Consider the following 26,672-nt stretch of genomic DNA (forward strand, 5'->3'; position numbering starts at 1 on the left):
AGGGGAAGAAGCCCCTCTCCCTCACCCGCCAACGTTTTATCCAATGGGAAAAGTACCAGTGGTTCTGAAGACCCAAACGCAAAACAAAAAACAAGCGCAGGCAGTGAGCAGGATGTGCTCAGATAGACTCGAGAGCCTCGCTGTCATTCTCTCCCTCCTCCCCCTTCCCTGTCGGCAACTACGCACTTCTTAAATCTGCCCCTTCCCCTCGGCCCTGCTTTCGCCCCTGCAGCGGCGAACTCGGACGCGGCGAACTCAGGGCTCGATTGGCCCTGAAGGAGCCTGGGGTTTAGAAATCGAAGGTCTTTCGTTTGGAGCCAGGTTTTGACGTGGCGTTTCCCATTTCTGCAAAATGGCTCTAGCAATAATAATCACACCAAAAAACTAACTTCCTCTGCGTCATGAAAATTATTGTGATTCAGTTCATCTGCTAGATCTTTCTAGGACTATTTCTTCAACTCCATACTTCTTTCCACCCTTTCCTCTCAATTTCCTCAGTGTATGCTGCTTTTAATTGTATTTTAGATTTTTTTGGGAGGAGGGCAAATGGATGGTCTCTCATGAGGCACAGTGGTGGGGTTCTGGTTTCCGTCTGGGACTCGTGTCACAGGTCTGCTTCTCACTTTTAAACCCTGACAAAATCACTGCCTTTTTCTGAGCTTGTTCCTCTCCTCTAAATAAGGTGTCACTAAAAAGACATTTAGAAAACTGCCCATTACAGTCTTGTCGTGGTAGCAGAGAACTGGAGACACCTACGCGCCGAAGAATTGATGCGTTTGAACTGTGGTGTTGGAGAAGACTCTTGAGGGTCCCTTGGATTGCAAGGAGATCCAACCAGTCCACTCTGAAGGAGATCAACCCTGGGATTTCTTTGGAAGGAATGATGCTAAAGCTGAAACTCCAGTACTTTGGACACCTCATGCGAAGAGTTGACTCATTGGAAAAGACTCTGATGCTGGGAGAGATTGGGGGCAGGAGGAGAAGGGGACGACAGAGGATGAGATGGCTGGATGGCATCACGGACTCGATGGACGTGAGTCTGAGTGAACTCCAGGAGATGGTGATGGACAGGGAGGCCTGGCGTGCTGCGATTCATGGGGTCGCAAAGAGTCGGACACGACTGAGCGACTGAACTGAACTGAACTGAACAGACACATCATCCAGGAGAATGAATAAGAAAAATGTGACATATGTATAAGATGGACTACTAGAATGAATTAGGTGTAAACACGGCAACATGGTTGGATATCTCAAAAAACAGAATGTTGAGTGAAGAAAGAAACGGAACAAGATTTATAGTACAATACTGTTTATGTAAATTAAAACACATAACAATACCATACATTTTCCACATATACACATATATGTAAATAAAACATATGAATGGTGGATTGGAAAAACACAGGTTAAATACACAAGAGTGGGGTGCCTATGTGGGAGGGGGGATGGTATTAGGGATGGGTGATGAAGTGGACAAAACAAAACAAAAAAGAATATAAGGGCTTCATACGGACCAATGATGATACAGTGTGCCAAGAACTGAGGAGTATGGTCAACTCAATTCTGTGCATCTCATAGAGTAAAGTAATTGAGAGTCCAGGGAACAGGCTGGCTGGAGAGACTCCCAGGCTTGTTTGTTTTTTTCCCCTGTGACATCCATCCCTCTGAATTTAATCAAAGCTTACCAAAATCCCAGCTGTATACAGTGGATCCTTCTGAAGGGCTCCTATCCCAGAATGAGCAGTCCCTCCATAAGCCATTACTTTGTGTATGTGTGTGGGGCATTCCCTAACCCAACAGTTCCCCCAAGTTTGATCCCCAATGACCAGTCCCCATTCTCCATGGTGGTCCAGTTTCAGAAACACCTTATCTGGGTTTTTGAGAGGAGACTCATACAGGAGTTGGGAGTGGTACCTGGGAGCTCCAGACTTTTGGAAGAGATGGGATTCTCAAGTATCCTGTCCATGTTCAGAGCCTGGGCCAGGGGAGGAAGATCTTTTGAGATGGGAGTCTACCCTCTTGCTACATCCATACATATCATTTTCAAATTCCATCTCTCTGACCACTCTACTTCCTGCTGCAGGCACATACTGTTTTTTCTTCTCTCAATTAGGTGCATATGTGCACATGTGTGCTCACATGCACTGTATCTGTCTCCACATACAGGCATTTGCTCACATGTGTGCCCCAGGCCAGAGTGTGCCCCAACAAAGTCACACAGACACACTGTCTCACTTGACCATACCTCCCTACATGTGGTCATTGCAGATAGGGCACACACCCACCCACACACACAGACAGAAAGAGAAAACATCCAATATAGCATTGTTCATTTCAGTTTTCCATTTACAAAATCCAATGGTGAATCCAGGCAGTTAGAAAAAAGAAATAGAGGAAAATCCTCCTGAATGTACCCTATCTACCCCCACCCCACTCCCTGGGAAAGGCACCCCCATCACTATCACTGAGAGAACAGGTACCCCCCTGTATACCAGTCTTTCAGCCACTCTGGCCTGCCTTTCCAGGGCCACTGCATAACCAGGCTCATTAATGTCTCTCCTGCCTAGAGTGCCTTCTCCATTCCTCTTGCTTAAGTCAAGGCTTGCCCAGTTCTGGAGCTGTGTTAGGGTAGGGAGGGAGTGTAGGACAAGGGCTTCTATAGGGGAGAGAAAGGGGGTGGAAAAATACAGATCTCCCCCTCTCCCAGGAGATGAGAGGGGGACAGAGAACTTGGGAAAGACCAGGCAAAGAATGCCAGTTTGGCTCACCAGTCCATAAGACTTGATATGAACCCAGAGTGGGCTCTGCCCTGGGAAGGAGGCTTTGGATCTCCCACCTGGGGAATCTGGCTGCATTCTGCTCCACTTGGGGTGGAAGTAATGGTGGAGGAAAGAAGAGGGGAAGGGCTGTTCAGAGCAAGGAAGTCGGGGGCTAAGGGCCCAGAAGGCCAAGGGTTACCACAGAGGGGCTTGAGGCCCCTGAGGCTTTAAGGGACAAAAAGAGGTCAGAGAGGAATGGACTCAAGTCCACAGTGCCTTGGAACTTATACCACTATGACTTACCAAGGCCCTCAAAGAATTTTCATCTTCAGGAGAGTAGCATGAACTCAGGAGACAATTCTGGGGTTCAACACTGCTCTGACCCCAGACTTTGGGATTCAGCCATTCTGGGGAGTTTGACTTTCTCCCTACACTTCCCTGGAGGGGTGCTGCTCCTGCCTGTATGACACCCACATCGACTTCAGTGGGGTTGGAGTGGATTTCCATCCTCAGGAAGAGCTGTAGGATGGGGATCCTGGAGGCAGCTTGAGAGAATGCAGCCAAGCTGAGGTCTCTTCAGCTCGAGGCATATTGCTAGCATCCTGCTCTTCACCTAACCTGGGCCCATCCCAGAGGCCCGTCTCCCTCCCCTCCTTGTTTCTCAAACAGATGCTCAAGAAACACTTGGGAGGTCTGGACATGGTAGGGATGGATAAAAGATTGGCCTTGGGACCAGGTTTAGCCTAAAACAACATTGCACACAACATAGCAATTAAACCTTGCTCCCTGGGGACCGAGCACCCACTTTGGTCCCTCTCGTCAGCAGATCAATTTCATCCAGGCCTTGCTAAAGGACTTGGAAGGAGAGGGTGTGTAGGAGCAGAGGGGACAATAAGAGCTCTAGAAGTCTATTTTACAGGACAAATTTCCCCCTTCTGGACAATGTCAGAGGAGAGACATTAGAGCAAGAAAAGCCTGTCTCCTCAGCTATGAGTAGGAAAACCTGCATTTTCAGTTTTTTTTTTTCTGAATTGTCACTTCTGAGAGAGAGAGGAGAGAGAGACTGTAGAAGTGGAGAAGGAGGAGGTGGAGACAGGCCCCACAGGACTAGAAATGCATCTTTCCCAGTCCCCACCCAGTCCCTAACCCTGGGGAGGTGTTAGCAAAGGTGCCTAGATGCCAGGTTGTTCCAGGGTCTGGGGCTGGAGCTCAGAAAGAAAGGCTCATGTATGGAGCCCTACCTCTTCCCTTCTGCTGGCTCCATCGTGGTGGCCACGACCTTCTCCCTGCCTGTCTGCCTACCAGCCTGCTTCACATCACACAGTAGGGTTCTCTAGGAGCTGGGGCACCTGTGCCCCAGCAGGGGGCGTGAGTCCTCAGGCACTTCTTGAGGTCCTTGTTGAGCAGGAAGCAGACGATTGGGTTGACGGCAGCCTGGGCGAAGCTCATCCAAACAGCAGTGGCCAGGTAACGGTGGGGCACGGTGCAGGCTTTCACAAACACACGCCAGTAGCAGGCCACGATGTAGGGTGACCAGAGAAGCAGGAAGAGCAGTGTGATTGCGTAGAACATACGGCCCAGCTGCTTTTCACCCTTGACCTCGTCCATGCCCAGCAGCCGCCGGCTGGCTGCATGCCCATTCTGCCGGATACCCAGTAGGGTTGGTGGCATGGGCCCTCGGCCAAAGCCAGCGATCCAATTGGCAGCAGCCTGGCCAGTGGCCCCAGGGCCATGGAATGTCCAGTTCTGACTGATGGCTGGCACCATCTGCACAGGCTTCATCTTGCGGTGACGATACTCGAAGAGGAGCAGCTTGCCATAGACAGCATGTGTGGCTGCCATGAGCACGGCCAACATAAGCATGAAGCCCAGCGTGTCATTGGCCTTGAAATAGCGATGCTCAAAGATACACTGGTCCTCCTCACGGATGAACTTGTAGGTGCCCACGTCGAAGACAGGTGGGAAGGCCATGGCCACAGACAGGGTCCAGGCCATGCAGATGACAGCTGCGCATGTCCAGAGTGTCATGCGCTTGGCATAGAAGCGGTGGTGGGCGATGGCCATGTAGCGTGTGACGCTGATGCAGAACAGCATGAAGGCCGCATGGAAGCAAAAGAGCACAGCCATAAAGGCAACAATCTTGCAGCTGAGCGCACTGAAGGTCCATGAGGAGCCGTGGCGCACAGAAGCCAGCACAAAGGGGAAGCAGACGGCAGAGCGTATGCCGTCAGCCAGGCACAGGTCCAGCAGAAAGTAGTAAGGAGCCTTGTGCAGGGCACGGTCCTTGAGCACCAGCAGGGACAAGATGGCGTTGCCCGCCAGGCTCACGCACATGATCAGTCCCAGCAGCACCAGCTTCACGTAAGCCACTGCTGATGGTGGAGACAGTGCACCGCTCACCTCCTCGGGCTCTCCAGTGGTGTTGGCCATACTGAGGGGCAGGGGCTGCTCCCAACCCTATGGGGTCAGCCAGTCCAGTACGCGATGGGCCCCAGGGGACTCCATCAGTTGTTCTGCTGGGCTGCACCTGCAAATGAGGATCATGGGGGAGACACAGACACAGACAGAGGTATGAGGGCAGGAGAGGGTGTGAAAACACACACACAGGGGCAGAGAGAGTGAGAAAGAACAGAGAAAATGGACACCAATTGAGACAGAAATGGAGGGGATGAGAAAGAGAAAAGATAGGGAGACAGACAGAACCAGAGAGACAAGAAGAGGGGGAAAGAAGGAGAGAGCAGGGAAGGAGAGAGAGAAACACAAGAAAAACAGTGAGAAACAGATGAAAAGGAAAGGCGAGGAAGAAAGAGAAAGGGCAGTGTTAGTGTGTCTATGTGGCCTCCCCTTACTCCCAGGTGGTGTCAGGCCCTGCCCCTGGCCCACTGCTGCTCCCCCTCCCTCCTTGCTGGGTGACGGGTACTTCATCTCTCTGGATGTCCTCGGTTACCTCTTTCCTCCATTGGTGGGTCTGTGGGATGGGGATGTGGGTGTGGCTCTTCTCTCCCTTTGTAAAGCCCAAAGGTTGTGTTCTTCAAACTTTTAAAACTGCCACCCATAATAAGAAATACATTTTACATCACAATCTGATACACATACGCACATGTGCACATAGGGCTGAACCCAAAGTTTCACAAAACAGTACAGATCCTATATGTAATGTACCTCATTAGCTTTTATTCTATTTCACAGTGTTTTTTTTTCTCTTTTTGGTTAACATTAGTAGCCACTCATTAAATAGGTTTCTTTATTCATAATGAATGTGTTTAGCACACTCATGGAACAGTGGGAAGATCAGTGTGGTTGGAACAGGGCGGGCAAGAAAGACAGTGGAAAGTGAATTCACAGAGGGGTCTGGGGCCAGATCATGCAGGGCTGTGGGCCACAACAAAGACTTGGGTTTTTACTTTAAATGAAGTGGGAAGTATGTGTGAACATAAAGATATAGGTATGCTTGTATGTACTCATTTCTTGAAAAACTATTTATTGAGCATCTACTGTGTGCCAGGCACTGGTGACACAGATGTGAAATAAACAGACAAAGGTCTCTGCTCTTGGGAAGTTGACATTCTAGATAATAAAGAAGATACATAGGTGAAATACAGTAGGTCAGATGATGATAAATTCCTAAATTTAGGAGGGAAGGGGGATAGGAAGCGCCAGGGGTGGAGGAAGTACAGTTTTGTTTTATTTTTGGAAGTACAGTTTTAAATGAGGTGGACAGGGAAAGCTTCATGGAAGAGGTGTCATCTGAGCAAAAAAATGGAGGAGGTGAGTGAGCCATGTGGATATCTGGGAGAAGAGAAGTCTAGGCAGAGGGAATAGCCAGAACAAAGGCTCTGAGGTGAGACTGCATGTGGTACATTTGAGGAAGAATAAGGAGGTAGGTGGAATGGAATGAGCAAGGGGAAAGTGGTAGGAGGAGAGCTCAGCAAGGTGGTGAGGTCAGATCACATAGGTCACACTGAGGACTCTGACTTTTAATCTGAGTGAGATGGGCGCCATGGGAGAGTTTTGCACAGAGATAAGATGTGATATGACTCAGGATTGAATGGGATTCTGCTTGCTGTTGTGAGGAGCATAGACCATGTGAGGCGAAGGTAGAAGTAGGGATACTACTTAGGAGGCTCCTGTAGTAATCTAGGTAAGAAAACAGCACCCCTTTGTCCCCCTGCCCTGCTTTATTTCTCTTCCTGGAATTCCTCTCTTCTGATGCACTACATAATTTACCTTTTTTATAGTTGTTTTGATTTATTTATTTATATTATCATATAGTTGATGTAAGTATTATATGATTACTGACAGTGATTCACAGTTTTAAAGATTACACTTCATTTATGGTTATTACAAAATATTCACTTTAAAATTTTGATTTATTGCCTGCCCCTCCCTATTAGAAGGAAAGCTCCATGAGGGTAGGGATTTTCGACTCACACATTCTAGAAGAGCAGTGCAGAACCCACCGTAGGCTCTCAGTCAAAAGCTGTCAAATCAATTGGTTGAGGGACTAGTGGGGGGGGGCTAGTGGCTCAGGGAGGGCCACCTGGAGGCATCAGGTAGGATTTGCTGAGAAAGCAGTCTGGGCAGTGTGTGAATGGGAGGGCACAGGAAAGCCTGGGGGTGAATAGGAGAGCTCCTAGTGTATGAGGGCTGGGTCGGGGATGTAGGGTGTGATAGGATAGCAGGGCAGGTTTCCCAGGAAAGGCAGTAAAGCAGAGGCCAGAGAAGCTCAGAACTCCTGCTGGGGCTGGGATGGGATTGAGGTTGGAAGAGGTGGGGCTTGAATGGATGTCTTTCTACCCCCTCCCTCCCTGGAAAATGGCTCCCCTCTGCACTGTTTCTCAGTTCAATCCAACTGAGCCTGCCACAGCCACCTGGGGACAAACTTTTCTCATGGTACCCCAAAGTCTCAGAGCCAGTGCCAGTGGACCAAGAGAAGGTGCTAGGGCAGGGGCTTGAGAGAAGTGGAGTTGGTGGGCCCCTTCTGCCCCTCAAGGCCTCACAGCTCCCACAGATCTGTGGACCAGCTGATAGCTGGGTGTGTAGAAACATGCACACACACACACACACACACACACACTCCTTAGCCTTGAGGAGTGGCGGGGGAAGTGATAGAGACAGAGATTGAATGTAAGATAGAGTCAGAGAGACACACAAGTGACAAAGAAAGAGAGTGGAGCAGAAAGAGAGAGATGGAGATACAGGAATGTGGCGGGGAGGGGTGGGAGAAATAAACAGAGAAAGGATAGAGGTTTACATAGAGAAGAGGAGACAGAAAGAGGAAGAAGAGAGGAAGTCAAGAAAAGACAGAGACACACACACAGAGAAACAGAGACAGTGCAAGAGACCAACAAGGGAGAAATATAGAGACAGAAAGGGGAAAATAGAGAGATGAGAGTGGGAGAGAGAGACAGAGAGAAAAAATAGAGACAGAGAGAGAGAGGGAAGGAGGGAGGGAGACAAAGACAAAGAGATAGAAGGACAGGGATAATGCCAGGAAAGGGAGAAAGATGTAGAGCAATAAAGAGACAGGGATGGGGGGTGAGAGACAGATATAGAGAGGTGATGGACACAGAGAGAGGCAGAAATAAAGATGGATGCAGAGAGGGAGACACAGAGAGACAAACTAAGACCAAGGAAGTGGATAATGTGTAGCTCAGAGTCTCAGGGAAAACAAAAACAAACACTAAAACAGAACAAACAAAACAAAAAACCATAAAACAATACCAGCAAACAAACGAAACCCTGGTGTTGCCTGGAAAGCTGGGGTGAGAATAAAAAAAATGAGGAGAGGGTTCTGAGCACGGGCAGCCACAGCCTGGGACCATCCGACACTAAGGATGCATGTGCATATGCGTAACACGTACACATCCGCTTGTGCCCAGATGCCCTTAGACAGAGATACACAGACACCAACACACACCCAGAATCACATAGGCTACTTCTATAGAGACCAACGAACAGCAACCAGCTCACATATAGGGGCACCAGTGTGCATGCGAGGTGTGCATACACACACACACACACACACACACACACACACACGGTATATTGTGTATGCTGCCTCATTCACATGGCACAGTGTACCCCTGCTTAAACACCCGTGCTTTGTTTTCAATAAAGGTATTACTGCCCCCTAGGGGAAATTTTGGAAGTTTACAGGCACATTTTTTGGTTGCCACAGGGCTGGGTGTGTCCTTCCAACATTTTTGGAGTCCTTCGTGAGGATGTTGGCTGTCCAGAGACCTGTAGGGCAATTCCACAGTCAACATGTCTCATATCCCACAGAATTTTGGACTTGGCATGAACTGAACCTAGACTCTAAGTCTCTTTCACTGATAAACACAGTTGTTTCTTTGATTTAATATATCCTGAATTATCCAGGAATGTAGCTGTAACGTTAAGTCTAGAGACTATGCTTTGTTTTGTGGAGCACTTTCCTTGAGTAGTTCACTATTTCGGAAACTCTCATTCCTAGGTCTTTGCCTGTCATTTTCCTGCACTTTGTACAAAGGGCAGCTTCTGATTTTTCCCCTTCTCTAAATCCATGTTTACCTGTTACGTTACAAGCCTTTAATTCACTGAATCTCTTAGGGAGTGTCATGTCCAAGCATTTCTGTATTGAAATACAAATTATTTTCTTATAAATCACTTTTATTTCTTATTTATATATATTAGAGTTAATACAATGTGGATATGGTATAAAATACTATATGTCTTCTTTTGAAATTATATATGCAGAGAGGTTATATTATCTAAGAACTTAATGTCCAGATGGTAAAGGGGTGTTACAAAATATGTTACATAAAAGAGGGTGCTGTGTATGGGAGGGCTAAGAATTGCTCATATGCACGGACACACTCAGACATACACACACATACACATACATGTGCAGTGGCCCACAAACCCATTAATTACAACTCCCCTAACACACACACAAACTCTTAAATCCTGAGAGATACACACACGTAAACCTACTCATTGTCACTCACACTCAGGCTCATATATCCCCTTTGTCCCAGCGTACCTGATTATTCAAATCCTCTCATGTATTCACACTCTTGCAACACAGGTATGAAAACAGTGGCATATCTATATTATCACATATGCAATCATGGTTACACACGTTAACACTCAGTTACATACACCAGCATGCTCACATGCACTTGAATCCTGACACACACATATATATACACACAAACACATATATGTATGTGTATACAGACAGACTGCCCCTCAGATACCAACAGAAAAAATAGACTAGTTAAAAACTACTCACATATACACACATGTGCATACTCTAACACACAGAGACCAACTGATCCAAGATGTCTCACACAGATTAGTTACACTCACCAACACAGATGTGTATACCCTAGCACAGGTACACACAGTTGCCCATTCATGTACATTATGCAAGAAGTAGACCAGCTCCAATGAAAACACACACACACATACACCCCTTAGCAAAACGCAAGCACAAGCAAACACAAAGAGAAAAGCCAGATACAGTATATACAGATACACTCTCACATACAGATGTCTACACACACACAATCTTGCTCACAACTCAGATACACTTACTTGACATATAAATCCTGCAACAGGTATATATCAAGAGACAAACCCATGCAAGTGCACAGAGCAGCCAACTCTGGAACGTACAGGTGGAAACATTAGCAGAGCTGCCCCAGGCTGGAGCAAGATGGGGCTCAAGGGGACTCTGTGAGAAGGGAGGTTGTAAATGTCTGGACTGCTTCCTGTAGGAACATTCCAGATAGTTGGATTTTACTTTGATTGCCACTTTTTGTTCATAATCAGTAAGGTTTTTTGCTTTTGCCCATACGTGTACAATGTTTGTTTTTCTTTTAATTTTATCTCATTCTTATTTGGGGGCAATTTTTTTTCTAAATAAATAGGAGGGCTATATGATTGTAGCTGTTATTACTATTATATAGTATTGTGTGCTCAGTTGCTCAATTGTGTCCGACTCTTTGCAACCCCATGGACTGTAGCCTGCCAGGTTCCTCTGTCCATGTGATTTTCCAGGCCAGAATACTGGAGAAGGTTGCCATTTCCACTTTCAGGGAATCTTCCTGACCCAGGGATTGAACCTGCGTCTCTTGCATCTCCTGCATTGGCAGGTGGATTCTTTACCACTGTGCCACCTGGGAAGCCCTATATAGTATTAGTGAAGTGAAGTCACTCAGTTGCTCAGTCGTGTCTGACTCTTTGTGACCCCATGGGCAGTAGCCTGCACCAGGCTCCTCTGTCCATGGGATTTTCTAGGCAAGCGTACTGGAGTGGGTTGCCATTTCCTTCTCCATATTAGGTGTTCCTAAAGAGAATATACCTATTTTGTTAATTTCCTTGATTATTGCTTCTTTTGGGAAGCCCTATATAGTATTAGGTGTTCCTAAAGAGAATATACCTATTTCGTTAATTTCCTTGATTATTGTTTCTTTATTTAAAAAAAAATGTTCTCTTCTAGAACATTTCAAACATAAATGTAGAAGAATCCTGTAATGAACCTCTGTGCACCCACTGCCCAGCTTCACCAACAGTCAACTCATAGGGTCTTGTTTCACCTATAACCTCACCCATATTACCATATGTGAAACAGATGATCAGTACAAGTTTGATGCATGAAGCAGGGCACTCATGAAGCTGGTGCTCTGGGACAACCCAGAGGGATGGGGTGGGAGGAAGGTGGGAGGGGAGTTCAGGATGGGGGGACACATGTACACCTGTGGCTGATTTATGTCAATGTGTGGCAAAAACCACCACGATACTATAAAGTAATTAGCCTCCAATTAAAATAAATTAATTGAAATTAAAAAAGCCTCACCCAGTTCTCCCACTTTCATGGTATTCTGAAGCTTGTATATTATGCCATTTCATCCATAAGAATTTCAGTCATTATTTCTAAAAGATAAGAACTCTTTAAAAAGTATTAGAACATTTTTATTATTTCTTTGCTTATTTATTGATTTATTTGCTACGGGCTTTTAATATTTAAAATTTGGCAAATCTGATTCTTGGCAGGATTTCATAATTGATTTCACAATTAATTTTTATCTTTTATTAGGTAAAAAATTTGTCAATAAACAAGTGCAGCCTGACTACAGTTGAATTGATTCATTAAAGAGAACTCTAAGCCTTTCTGAGTGCTGCTTAAAAATATAGAAGAACTAGAACTTGATTTTGGGGGAAAAAAAAAATTTTCAGAAGTCACAAAGATCTGCTGACCCTTTCAATACTTCATATTCAAGTAGATTTAATTTCTAAGATATTTCTTTCTTCATCAAATTGGACTTTTTGATCAAAGCTGGAAAATCAGGAGACTCAAGACAAACGTAGTAGTCTCCCCTCCAAAATAATCCAGAATATTCCTAATTTAAACAATTTAATCAGGATTGTCTCAGACTTGAGTCCAGCTGCCCAATTAGCCCTCTTTTCCTCAGCCTAAACATTCAACTTGCACGGAAAAGTTATCAAAAGAAACTTTCCCAGTAGGCTATGTTGGTCAACAGACCACAAAACAATCTATCGCACAGAGAAAGATATGGACCTTTTGAAGCATCCAGAAGAGCAAATTAAGAAACTGGGCTCTTTTCTGAGATGAGTTAGAACATTCTTAGATGGAGCTCAACCAGCTAGTAATAAGGTTATGCAATTAACCAGTAAAGCTAAGATGCCTGCCCAGTAGAATCTTATATGTTAGCAGTCTGCTGGGAAATTGTCCACACATTTGAGTCCAAATAGAAAAGGAGACACTTTCAATGATTTCTGTTAGGAGACACACTGATGACAGGTCAAGGGATATCAAGATAACACTAACTCAGAAGATGACTGAATCAAAGGAGTTTTCATTTTATATTGATGTATCTCAGAATGTTGATTAACTGTGCTTGGTTTATAGTACTGGTCAGAAAGCCTTAAGAGAAATGCCAGAAGAACCAAAAAAACTAAGGCTGAAGTATTCAAAGTGATAGATAAATATTTTTAAATTTTGTGGAAACTCTGTACAAATCTGTGGACTGATGCTGCTGTTGTGATGGCAGGAAGTTTACAGCTGAAATTTGTTCTGAAAATGCTGAGAGTCATCCATGGAGGAGCTTTAACCTATAAAAGTTTGCTCAAAGGTCTAACTTCTACTGTAAATGATGCCAGGTGAATTTAATTAGATCCCAGGCATTACCCACCCACTTATCAGCTTTCTCTGAAACACTGGAATCAGTATACCTTTCTCTATTGTTTTAAACCTAAGTGTGTAGGATATTATAAAGGAGTTATTAGCTAAAAAGAAAAATTTCAGCATTCATTTGTGAATGATTCTCTCTTTGCAGATTTGATGCTTACTGGCTTCAACACATGGCTCTTTGAGCATGTGAATAAAATATATCAAAAATTTTCGACACTCAAAGATACATGAAAGTATACTGACAAGGTTTATGGATTTGAAGCCAAACTTCACCTTAGAAGAAGTTAAATGAAGTATGGTTACTTGGGTGATGCTTAGTTACCGTTATAGGGTAATACTAAAGAAAAGTGAAGTCGCTCAGTTGTGTCCGACTCTTTGCGACCCCATGGACTGTAGCCTACCAGGCTCCTTTGTCCATGGGATTTCCCAACCAATAGTACTGGAGTGGATTGCCATTTCCTTCTCCAGGGGATCTTCCCGACCCAGGGATCAAACCCAGGTCTCCCGCATTGTAGACAGACGCTTTACCATCTAAGCCACCAGGGAAGTATACAAAACAGAACTTATTATCAATAGAACAAGGTCTACTTGGGGGAAAACTTCATTATTTTTAAATACTCAAAATGAAAATTTTCTGTTGGATTCAAAATTCATGACTATTTGTTACAAGAAATTTCAACATCTTTGATTGAAAGAAAACAAAGAGGGGTTAGATTTCAAGAAGGATCTCACCTTTGAAGCACAGAATTCAAAGGCTAAGAATTATTGATTATTGATGAGAAAAGTTTTAATCAATTACAAAATACCCTCTGACTATTTGCTACCACTTACTTATGCAAATGGTTTCCTCTTGACAGTGATTACTGAGACAGAAGAGGTTATGTAGCTATTCCCAACATAAAACCTGGGTCTGCCTGGCCATGGCAAGAATGAGTGAGTTATAAAAGGGAGGTGAAAAAGGGAAGCGTGCCCAAGCAGTTGTTCCATTTCTTAAGAAAGGTTGGTGTGGTGTGAAAGCACCAGACATATTCAACATAAGAAACTGCGCCTGATGCTTCAGAGAAACCTAAATGATACCTGATGACCCCAAAACTCATGCTTTTAAGTGAGTTTTCCGCACCATGCTGCTACATTTTATACATTCAAGCTGATTACAAGGGCATTAGGGCAAACCATGCCTAAACAACCTCCATGGAATGGGTCTTACCTTTTGACATCAAGAAGAGACAGGCCACAATGGAAATTTATATCCGTGTCAAAAGTACCAATGGTTAGTTGCTTCATTTGTTTTGTTTGGGTTTTTATCAAGAAATACAATAATGATGTAAATTATCTATGCTCAGCACTAAGTGATTTACCAAATCATGATGAAAATGACCATAAAATAAATCAAGACAGTCATGACTGAAGATGCAGAAGTGGGCATGAATGTTGACCATTACAGATTTGCATGAGTGAATTAAAAAGTTATGTTTACAGAAGTGAGCTCAAGTGTGCCATGAAAAAAATTGGAAAAGATTTCATTGAAAAGTTGCATACAGGGACTTCCTCGGAGGTACAGTGGTTGAGAATTTGACTGCCAATGCAGAGGACACGGATTTGATCTCTTGTCTGGGAAGATTTCATGTGCCATGGGGCAACTAAGCCTGTGTGCCAAAACTACTGAGCCCATGCTCCACAACTGCTGAAGCCCACATACCCTAGAGCCTGCACTCCACAACAAGAGAAGACACCACAATGAGAAACCCACACATCACAATGAAGAGTAGCCCCACTTGATGCAACTAGAGAAAGCCCACGCACAGCAACAAAGACCCAGTGCAGACAAAATGAATAAATAAATAATTTTAAAAACTGCATACAAATCCAATACTAAATAACTTCTAAAACTTGGCATTTTAATTTCCTTATCACAATTTTTATAAAGTAAATAAAATGTAATTTCTTTTCCCCAAATCTCAGTACCCTGAAATCCTCTTAAAGTTTACTATAGTGTGCCATACAAATATTTCACCCTCTCTGTGTGCTTGACACATTCACAGCTAGTCATATTGCATAAACACCAGCATACTCAAACAGATACACAGCACACAGGCACAGGTGTACATGGAGATTCAAATATGCACTCACATCCAGACTTACTGCATCTGATAAGTGCAATCAGATGCTCACACACGTACCTCTCTTCCTACACAGAAAGAGTTAGGCATGTGTGTAGGTGCCCACCTACCAGCAAATCATGCGAAGATTTATATAACACACATATAATCACCCTACTATAGAAATACAGCCCTAGGCACTGATACATTTGCCATTCACATGGGCACGTGCAGACACACACACCTACAGACCAAATCGTATGGACTTACATGCTTTCATACCCAGTCATACATGCACGGATGTAAGATCTGACATTCAGACACAGGGTACATCCTGCTCACATCCTACAGATCCCAGCCCTTCCCCACCCCAGGCTCTTACACTAAGAGATTTAAACCTACTATCTTATATAAATCCTACCCTGGTAACCATACATATATACACAGTACAGACTTGCTCACACATACAGACACACGCCTCAGGCTCACTGCTACATGCACAGAGGCAGGTAGGCATGTGGATCAGTGCACTTATGTATACACACACATACAGCCACTGCTACTTATAAACATAAACAGACACGCTGATTCACACCTACACGTGCATTCACATGGCACAGAACACATATCTTAGTTCATGACCATAAGGCATAAATCCTCTTCACACATTCACATTGACCCACATCATCACATATAAACCTGAATACCAACCTTCTTACATTTACAGACACTCACAACATGCATACATTTACACTCTGACCATTAAAAAACCCATTTGCAGATAAAAACACACTGTGTACTACCATAGATACAAGTATATGCACTCATACACTCAGATGTGTGTATGCTAGGAAACATAAACACAGGGCCAACCCCCCTCCATCAACCTCCCAGAACCATGCTTCCATTCTCATACACCCATGGTTTTATACACACACTGGGACACATATAAGTACAAACCCACTTTTATGTACAAACACACTCTCACATACAGCCAGGATGAGCAAATACATGTGGATACTGATAATGGGCAAATATGCACATAGAAACTACCCCATTCACACTTGCAGATAGGCACATGCGACAATTTTAGTACTGGGTAACACCATATGGATCATGGAAAAAGCAAGACAGTTCCAGAAAAACATCTATTTCTGCTTTATTGACTATGCCAAAGCCTTTGACTGTGTGGATCACAATAAACTGTGGAAAATTCTGAAAGAGATGGGAATACCAGACCACCTGACCTGCCTCTTGAGAAATCTGTATGCAGGTCAGGAAGCAACGGTTAGAACTGGACATGGAACAACAGACTGGTTCCAAATAGGAAAAGGAGTACATCAGGGCTGTATATTGTCACCCTGCATATTTAACTTATATGCAGAGTACATCATGAGAAACGCTGGACTGGAAGAAGCACAAGCTGGAATCCAGATTGCTGGGAGATATATCAATAACCTCAGATATGCAGATGACACCATCCTTATGGCAGAAAGTGAAGAGGAGCTAAAAAGCTTCTTGATGAAAGTGAAAGAGGAGAGTGAAAAAGCTGGCTTAAAGCTCAACATTCAGAAAACTAAGATCATGGCATCCGGTCCCATCACTTCATGGCAAATAGATGGAAAAACAGTAGAAACAGTGTCAGACTTTATTTTTCTGGGCTCCAAAATCACTGCAGATGGTGACTGCAGCCATGAAATTAAAAGACGCTTACTCCTTGGAAGAAAAGTTATGACCAACCTAGATAGTATATTGAAAAGGAGAGACATTACTTTACCAACAAAGGTCCGTCTAGTCAAGGCTATGATTTTACCAGTGGTCATGTATGGACGTGAGAGTTGGACTGTGAAGAAAGCTGAGCGCTGAAGAATTGATGCTTTTGAACTGTGGTGTTGGAGAAGACTCTTGAGAGTCCCTTGGACTGCAAGGAGATCCAACCAGTCCATTCTGAAGGAGCTCAGTCCCGGGTGTTCTTTGGAAGGAATGATGCTAAAGCTGAAACTCCAGTACTTTGGCCACCTCATGCGAAGAGTTGACTCATTGGAAAAGACTTTGATGCTGGGAGGGATTGGAGGCAGGAGAAGGGGACGACAGAGGATGAGTTGGCTGGATGGCATCACTGACTTGATGGACGTGAGTCTGAGTGAACTCTGGGAGTTGGTGATGGACAGGGAGGCCTGGCGTGCTGCGATTCATGGGGTCACAAAGAGTCAGACACGACTGAGCGACTGAACTGAACTGAACTGAACACCATATAAGGTGCAAACACAGACCAAAGCACTTTTTGAATATTAACTCATCCAATTTTCATCCTATGAAATAGGTAGTATTATTACCCTACTTTACAGATAAGAAATAAGGGCATAGTTGAGGTTAGGTGACTTTCCCAAAGCCACACATCTAATAAAGGCAGAACTAGGATGCAAACTCAGAGCCTGGCTTGAAATCTTACAGATTCAACTTACTCACATGTAGAAACACACTCACCTCATACACATATACAAATACACACTACTCTATCACAAGCACATATACACACAAGCCATGCACTCAGGCTCAGGAACAGTCATATACATACACATACATAAACACTCCATACATATACACATACATATATATGTCTGTATACACATATACAGACAACCCAGCAGAGGTGTATTTTGCCCCAGGAAAGATATACACATTCATACACATTCCCCAAATCATGTACCCCACCAAGACATGCCTACACTATCAAACACACACATATACCACCAACATACTATCTAGATAAATCCACATCACATACAGATAATAAACTGTGGAAAATTGTGAAAGAGATGGGAATACCAGACCACCTGACCTGCCTCCTGAGAAATCTGTATGCAGGTCAGGAAGCAATAGTTAGAACTGGACACGGAACAACAGGCTGCTTCCAAATAGGAAAAGGAGTACATCAAGGCTGTATATTGTCACCATGCTTATTTAACTTATATGCAGAGTACATCATGAGAAACACTGGGCTGGATGAAGCACAAGTTGGAATCAAGATTGCCAGGAGAAATATCAATAACCTCAGATATGCAGATGATACCACCCTTATGGCAGAAAGTGAAGAAGAACTAAAGAGCCTCTTGATGAAAGGAGAGAGTGAAAAAGTTGGCTTAAAACTCAATATTCAGAAAACAAAGATCATGGCATCCAGTCCCATCACTTCATGGCAAATAGATGGAAAAACAGTGGAAATACTGGCAGACTTTATTTTTTCTGGGCTCCAAAATCACTGCAGATGGTGATTGCAGCCATGAAATTAAAAGATGCTTACTGCTTGGAAGGAAAGTTATGACCAACCTAGACAGCAAATTAAAAAGCAGAGACATTACTTTGCCAATAAAGATCCGTCTAGTCAAGGCTACAGTTTTTCCAGTAGTCATGTATGGATGTGAGAGTTGGAGTATAAAGAAAGCTGAGTGCTGAAGAATTAATGCTTTCAAACTGTGGTGTTGGAGAAGACTCTTGAGAGTCCCTTGGACTGCAAGGAGACCCAACCAGTCCATTCTGAAGGAAATCAGTCCTGAATATTCATTGGAAGGACTGATGTTGAAGCTGAAACTCCAATACTTTGGCCACCTGATGGGAAGAGCTGACTTATTTGAAAAGACCCTGATGCTGGGAAAGATTGAAGGTGGGAGAAAAGGGGATGACAGAGGATGAGATGGTTGGATGGCATCACCAACTCAATGGGCATGAGTTTGAGTAAACTGGGAGTTAGTGATGGACAGGCCTGGCGTGCTGCAGTCTGTGGGGTCGCAAAGAGTTGGACACAACTGAGCGACTGAACTGAACTGAACCCAGATATACCCAAACACTCTCACACGCTATCCACATATATTCACATGCACATACATCACTCAGATATACTTTATCTCTCTCCCATACACCATCCAGAGAAAACCGCATACATCTTACTTAGATATACCCACTCCCATATGCCCCACCCCAAGTGGGCACACTATTCTTTTTCTCACACACTATTTAGATGTACCCACTCTCTCACACACACAATACTAACACACTCTCTCACACACACCATCTAGATACACCTCATACATATATATACCTCAAATACACCTACATTCAGAGGCACTCCACCCAGATACAGCCACACTTACACAAATTCCCAACTCAGTATACCCACACTCTCACATACAACATTCAGATACACCCAAACTCACATTCCCAATCTAGAGCCCTCATACCCAACCCAGGCACACTACAGTCTCTTTCACATGTGGTATTAAGACACACCCACAATGATACACACACCATTCAAAAATACTATACTTACACACACCTCACCTAGATACACTCACCGAACTCAAATACATCCAAATGCACATAATCCAGAGACACCCTACACATGATCCAGAGACACCTACACATAATCCAGAGACACCCACTCACACACAAATCCTATCCATATAGACCCACACTTCTCTGTCTCTATCTCTCTCACACATAAACACACAGAGCCCCACTCATACAGCCCCAGCTAGATACATCCTCTCATACATATACACAATATCCAGATTCATCCCCTGTGGACCACTAAGACACATTCACACCCACATGCATCATCTAGATATGCTCCACTACCGTCTAAAAACATCTGCAAATGCACACACACACATCCACACAAGTATATTCAACTTTCACACATACTGTCCAAGTGCACTTCCCTAGACACTCCACTGACCAGATACACCCAATGTTCTTATCCTCTCCACACCACCCAGATGCACCGACATTCCAAACTCATACTTCCTACCCAGCAGTGTCCCCCAAACACTCTCTTCCACACACCTCATCTGATTATACACATGCTAACATACATACTCAAGTATATATACACCCAGATACACAATCAAAGCTTCAACAACACACCATCCAGATATACCTTAATGCACCATCCAAATACACCCGTGCTCTCACCCACCCACCATCCAGATACATTCATATTCAAACACACTCCATCCATAGTTTCACAAACAGCCCATATGTACCACACTCTCTCACACATCATCCAGATATACCCACTGACAACCCAACACACATTCACTCCCTAACACACTCACATTCACTCTCTGATCCAATCACACCCAAACACTTCTACCCCATCCAGATATACCTACCCACTCCTTCTACTGGATACATTCATGCATACATACATCATACATACATACATTCATGGATGCACACATCCCATCACACTCAGAAACACCTACACGCTCTCTTACACACACGTATGCACATAATCTAGCTCCCCCTCTCTTAATCACCATCATCCAGAATACCTACCCGCCACACACACCATGAGAATAAACCCATGTTCTCTCACATACACCACACACACCTCACTCACATATACCCCTCACAGAATCCATGCTGCTACTGCTGCTGCTAAGTCGCTTCAGCCGTGTCTGACTCTGTGCGACCCCATAGATGGCAGCCCACCAGGCTCCCCTGTCCCTGGGATTCTCCAGGCAAGAACACTGGAGTGGCTTGCCATTTCCTTCTCCAATGCATGAAAGTGAAAAGTGAAAGTGAAGTCACTCAGTCATGTCTGACTCTTCGCGACCCCATGGACTGCAGCCTACCAGGCTCCTCCGTCCATGGGATTTTCCAGGCAAGAGTACTGGAGTGGGGTGCCATTGCCTTCTCTGCACAGCATCCATAGATACTCCCAATTATATACACACTCATACTTCACCCTCACCCAGATGTGCCCAAGTTCTCTCTTACACACACACACACACACACACACACACACACATTGATATACTCCATACACACTTCCAGTGCCTAGATACACTTGTGCTCTCACCCCCCTACACACCATCCAAATTTACCCACACTTGAATGCCCCAGTCCAATACACCCATACTCCCTCATACACTTACTCTACTCAGAAACACTCACACTCCCTCTTATACACATAACATAGATAGGTCCACAATGTAAAACATACATCTAGATAGCCCCTAACTCTCTCTTGCACCACCCAGATACACTCATACCCACATATCCCTAAAATAAATACATTCTCACATATCTTCCCACATAGCTACACCCAGAGTGTCACTCATATCATCCTCCACCCAATAGGCCAATGGTCTCATAGTGCCTCACAAATGCATCATTCACATACACCCACATCCACACTCATCACTCTCAAATACACCCAAATGTCTCACATACAAACCCTACCCAGAAACACCCAGGGTTTCTCTTACATACACACAAACTAGATCCCTCTCTCTCTCTCTCACCAAATATAGAACCTCTTCCACACACACCCCACTCTACCTGAATGTACCTTCCTTTTTCACTTATACATACACATTTAGATCTAGAATTCTGCCTGGATAGCACAATTTGGGTGCTGTGTGTAAAAACCATTTGCCAACCTTTGATAACACACAATGCCATTTTGTTCTGTGCCTTTGGTGGTGGCAGGAAGAATGGGCAAAGAGGTCTTTGTGTTTCAAGAAATCCTTTTCTAAAGGGGTCACAGGCCCCATTCCCTAGTAGGACATCAGTCATCATTGGTTTCACTTACTGAGTGTGAATGATAACAGGAATTATCCTGAGATCCATACAAAAGCCCGGCACATGGTCAAGGCCAGAGAAACCCCAGAAGGTGGTCATGGATTGCTGAAGTGTTATGGCTTATATTCTCTAGGATTTCTACACAATTAAAGCCAGACATGATCTAGCAGGGTACCACTGACCTTCAGACATGCACATAAATACATGTTGGGGTACACAGAGCATAATGCAGACTCACAAGTATCCTCCCTTATCTTTCCCTTCAATGATCAGACCTATCTGCACAAGCCCAAGGCCAAATCTCTTTCCCTGAGACATGCACGTGAACACATACCTACACTCATCCCTATGTACCTATCGTACATAGGTACGCCCATGACAGTGAACACTCATACCGCACTTGGTCCCGCATATGCACATCCACTTATCCTCAAACACAGACATATAGCCATAGCATATATTCGCATGACGTAATGCCCATGAAGGACATGCATTCACTCACAAACACAGGTGTATACACAGGCAAATTTATGCATATGTCCACAGACAGGCAGACTCTGTATCATACCCAATTAGACAATGAACAAACATGATACACAGAAGTGAGCTCCCAAATACATACATGTACAGTCCCAGACATTACCACATAAGCATAGTTACACATACTCACACAAAGATGTACTCATACACACAAACAGCCAGGTGTGCACATGCTTATAATTTAGATGGTGTACTCATACATGGCATTCTAACACACACAGACATACACACAAGTGGGCATGTACACCTATATGCATGTTCACATGAACTTAGGCCTGTACATCATTCCTCCATGCACGAAATCAGACATGAAGACACAAATTACTTACAAAACACGCTCACTCACAATTATGCACACCATGTTTGTACGTTGACACATGTTCATACACCCACATGAGACACTAAGCAAACAAAAAAAGATTCATGCACATGTGGAAGGATAGTCACATATTCTCACAAACTTGTACACCTGCACAAGAAGAATTGCTAACACTCATCACAAATACACTCATGGAAAGACATCCTCACACACACACACACTCAAATGCACTTACAGATCAAGAGGGGCATGTATATATACTCACTTAACACTGTTCTACAACATACACTTCAAAACAAACAATGGTAAACACAAATACACATTTACAAATAATTAGAACTGTACAAACTGGTACAGTTTGAACACCTGTACATTCAGACAGACACACACCTGGGCATATTTACACACACACACTTAGATGTGTGTGAATACACAGGCAAATATATAGACATGTTCACTTAAGTGCACACGCAGCTAATATTCACACATACTAGAATACACACATACATTCAGTCACTCACAGGCATTTCCACACTCACACATTCAAACTCACTCAGAAATTCAAACAAAATACATAATGAGACATGTACATCCAATAATTATGAGTAGTTGCTCATGCAAACCACACTCAGAAATGCACTTACACACAAGAGTGTACCCACAAACACAAGTAGACATATACATGAATGTAGCCATTTACCTATGCACACAGCCTTTTGTGCATATATTTAAAGGTGTACAGCCCTCAGCCATACCCATATATTTAAATGTGCACACATAGGCAAACCCAAAAGATATACTTTCATGTACAAAACATGTGCACTCACATACTCTATAAATTCTTCTTATACTAGTGTGATCATCTACACTAACATTTTCCTAATCAGATGTGGACCCAACAGTCTGTCTACAGACAATATGTTTTCAAACATGTACACACAGACATAGACATAATTCAAAATGTTGGAGAATCCACAAAGACATTCACATATAGGCCTACTCATACAAATACATGGCAGGCACACCTATGCAGAAGCGTGTTCACACACACATACCCTCCCATACATGCATGGACACACACACACACACAAGCCCACTCACTTAGAAATACACCATTTAGATGCACCTATATTCATATGCACACATGGGTACACACAAATATACACAATCAGATATACCCAGGCAATCACCTAATAGGATATGCACACCTAGGCATTCTGAAACCCTCACACTCATACACATACAATCAGACATGTACATTCAAAGACAAATGGATACCACACACATATAACACAGCCAGACATTCAACAGGCCTATTGGCTCAGAGAAACAACACCCTCATTCAGGCTTAGGATCAAATATGCCCATTTGCTCACCCAGACAGATATGCAAAGTCATACCCACTCCCTTGTACAAATATGATCCTACTCAGACACCTACACACTTGCACACCATCATGTGACCTGCTCATACACACAGACTCATACACATTCATAGTGTCCATGAACAGATGCACACACAGAGCCATATGTTTTCAGTTGCACATATATACCCATGCTCAGGCCTAGATGCCTCTGGACCACATGTGGGAGTCTCTCCCTTCTGTATCAAATGCTTCTTTAGAAAAGTATACCCTGTACCCCAGAATGCCACCCCTCCCTGCCCCCACAGAGGAGGTCTTCTGGGCCTCAGTGTTTCCCCTCCCTCTGCTCCTCCCCTGGCTTTGACAGCTGTCCTCCAGCCGTTGACCCCTCAAGCAGTGGTCCACCACATCTCCACATTCAGAAATCAGCCAGTGGACCCAACTGTCCCTCCAGCCCAAGCTCTATGTTGGGAACTCCCTGGGACCTGTCTCCCACAGCTCTGGCTGCTACATGGGCCACACCCGAAGCCCTGTGATCTCAGAAGCTTCAGCCTTGTCACCAAGCCCTGCCAGCCACCAAGCCAAACTCTTGCCAAGTTTCCCCTCAACAGGGAGATGCATACATCACCAGGGTCAGTAATGCTGCAGGCTACAAGCCAGACCTCTGCTAGCTCATGGGGGCTCAAGCCTCTATATGTGTGTGCACAAACAGGGGCAAGTGTAGGGAAGGATCCTGGAGGAGGGTGGGGGCAGGAGGCTCTGCCTACAGCCACCACGTATTCCTCCTTAGACCAACAGTCACAACACAGAATTGCTCCTGCCTCCCTCCCTTCCACGCCCCTCCCCCATTTACCTACCTGCTGCCCACCCCCTAGATCTCAGCAAAGACCCTGGAGGAGAGGGGCCAGTCCTTCCTCCAAATAAGTAATGACAATATTAACCATGAACAATACTGACCATGAGCTTTGCTGACATTGCTTCAGGGTCACTTCTACAAACATTTTTTACTTACATGCACCAACTCATTTTGTCACTACACACACCCATAAAGGAAGGGTTACCAGTCTCTTTGACAGATGAGAAAACTGAGGTTCAGTAAGTTTCACTTTCACTATAAGTTGCAGAGCCAGTAGTTGAGGGAGGTCTCCCTGGAGAATCCATGTTCTCCGTGTACCAGGCTTTCTTGCCTCTTCAGGCAGAGGGACGACTGGCCAACAGCATGCGAGGCCACAATATCTGGGGAGCCCCAGACACAATGTGGACGTCTGAAACAGACTGAGAGCCTTGGATTAAGGCTAGGGCTCACACTGTGGAGGCAACCATGTTGTGTCTGGCCCCTGCAGGGTGTTGCGTGGCATGGTCCTTGCCCCCCCGCCCCCCCACGGCATCAGGCAGTCTAGGGCCTGGAAGTGCTTCTCCCCCCCCACCTCACCTTCCTTTTAGCCCTACAGTGGCTTCCAACCCCTAGCTGGAAATCACAGCAGTATCCTCCGTAGTGAGTGGGCAAAAGTCTTTGCTACCTGTGGGGAGAGACAGGGGAAGGAAGGAAAGAAGGAAGCAAGGAGTGGGGGGTGGTCTGGGGTGGGAGCAGCTTCTCTACCCACCTGCCATCTCACACATGGGCAGACACACATACACAGACACACGCTGCATGCCGGCCAAGGAACCTGGCTGAGAGTGGAGAAGGGAGAGGAGGAAGCTGCAGGAGGCTGAGCCTGCCCAGGGTGCAGGCATTGTGAGGGGAGCAAGTCAGGCTCCAGACATGCCTTCCACGGATAGCACACAAGGAAATATTAACACAGCCTCGTGCTCAAACGCAACCATAATTATAAAAATAGACCCTGTACAGGGAAACAGGTGGTGGTTCCCTTCCTCATGGGACATTTGGGATGGAGGAAGATAGGGAGGGCTAGAGGACTCTCCAGGCTTGGGTGCCCAAGTAGTCCTTGTGATGGAGCAGAAAGAGAGACAGACAAACAGAGTCAGAGAAAGAGAGCATGGCAGTGATAGAGACTCTGGAATATGTGTGGGGGGACATAAGTCCCAGCCCCCCATCCTCGATGGAGGGATGCTGATTACTTACCTAGGCTCTCTCAGCAGGACTGTCTTGAAATCCAGGGAGGGGGCTCAAGCTGTCTCACTCAGGATAAAGCACAGCCCAGGCCACATTGTGGGACCCTCAGTGATCTGGCAGCCAGTGACACTCCTGCTTCTGTTGCCGTGGATACAGCCGGGCTGGTCTAAATCGAAGACATCAGGGGAAGCAGGCACTGGAGGAGTGCACTGGGCAGGGCTGGGGGTGATGGGGAACACCAGGTGGGCAGCACAGAGCTTTGCGGTGCCCAGCTAGCTGGCAGGTGGGGGTCCGAGCAGGTGCTTCCCCAACTACACACTCCCTCCCCCATCTTCATGCCTCCGCCAAGCTGCGAGGGGGGCCAACACTGGCCCCCGCTACCCGTCTGCCTGTCTGCCTGTCTGGCTGCTGGTCTCCCCCTTCCCCCTTCCTGTCTGCTTGCTGGCCGCGCCTTTTGTCCTCAGAAGACACGGTCCCTGCGGGGCCTCTGCCAAGCCTCTAGCAGATGCTCAGGGTCCCGGGCTCCTCCCTGGAAGCACCCAGGCCATGGCCTGGGAGAGCCCCAGGTTGGGGGAGCTCTCATCCAGGCTCAGCCCGCTCCCCAGGCCTTCGGGGATGGGGAAGAGGTGCAGGTCCACAGCCAGAGGCAGCAGCAGAGGTGGAGTTGAGAAGGGGATGGACGCCAGAAAGAGGGGGTGGGGTGGAGAGAGAGGCTGGCCTGATAGCTGC

General features: G+C 45.2%; 1 protein-coding gene across 3 annotated transcripts; it reads right to left on the reverse strand.

Moving 5' to 3' along the window:
• Window positions 1–1,292: 1,292 nt before the first annotated feature.
• On the reverse strand, window positions 1,293–26,672 carry GPR173 (G protein-coupled receptor 173). Of its 3 annotated transcripts, XM_070289985.1 has the most exons (4): window positions 25,953–26,639; window positions 25,302–25,389; window positions 5,707–5,804; window positions 1,293–5,286 (listed from the first exon to the last, which is right to left on the reverse strand). In XM_070289985.1, the coding sequence occupies exon 4, from the start codon at window positions 5,187–5,189 to the stop codon at window positions 4,071–4,073; it is 1,119 nt and encodes a 372-aa protein (XP_070146086.1). In that variant the 5' UTR covers window positions 5,190–5,286; window positions 5,707–5,804; window positions 25,302–25,389; window positions 25,953–26,639; the 3' UTR covers window positions 1,293–4,070. The 3 variants fall into 3 exon arrangements, with proteins under 3 accessions (XP_070146086.1, XP_070146085.1, XP_070146087.1); XM_070289984.1 differs by lacking the exon at window positions 5,707–5,804 and having other exon boundaries at window positions 25,953–26,672; XM_070289986.1 differs by lacking the exons at window positions 5,707–5,804; window positions 25,302–25,389 and having other exon boundaries at window positions 25,953–26,672.

The sequence above is a fragment of the Ovis canadensis genome, chromosome X (assembly GCF_042477335.2).
Source record: "Ovis canadensis isolate MfBH-ARS-UI-01 breed Bighorn chromosome X, ARS-UI_OviCan_v2, whole genome shotgun sequence".
Lineage (NCBI taxonomy): Eukaryota > Metazoa > Chordata > Mammalia > Artiodactyla > Bovidae > Ovis > Ovis canadensis.

Coding starts and splice junctions, on each gene's coding strand:
- GPR173 (XM_070289986.1), bottom strand. CDS start 5,189: ATGGCCAACACCACTGGAGAGCCCGAGGAGGTGAGCGGTGCACTGTCT.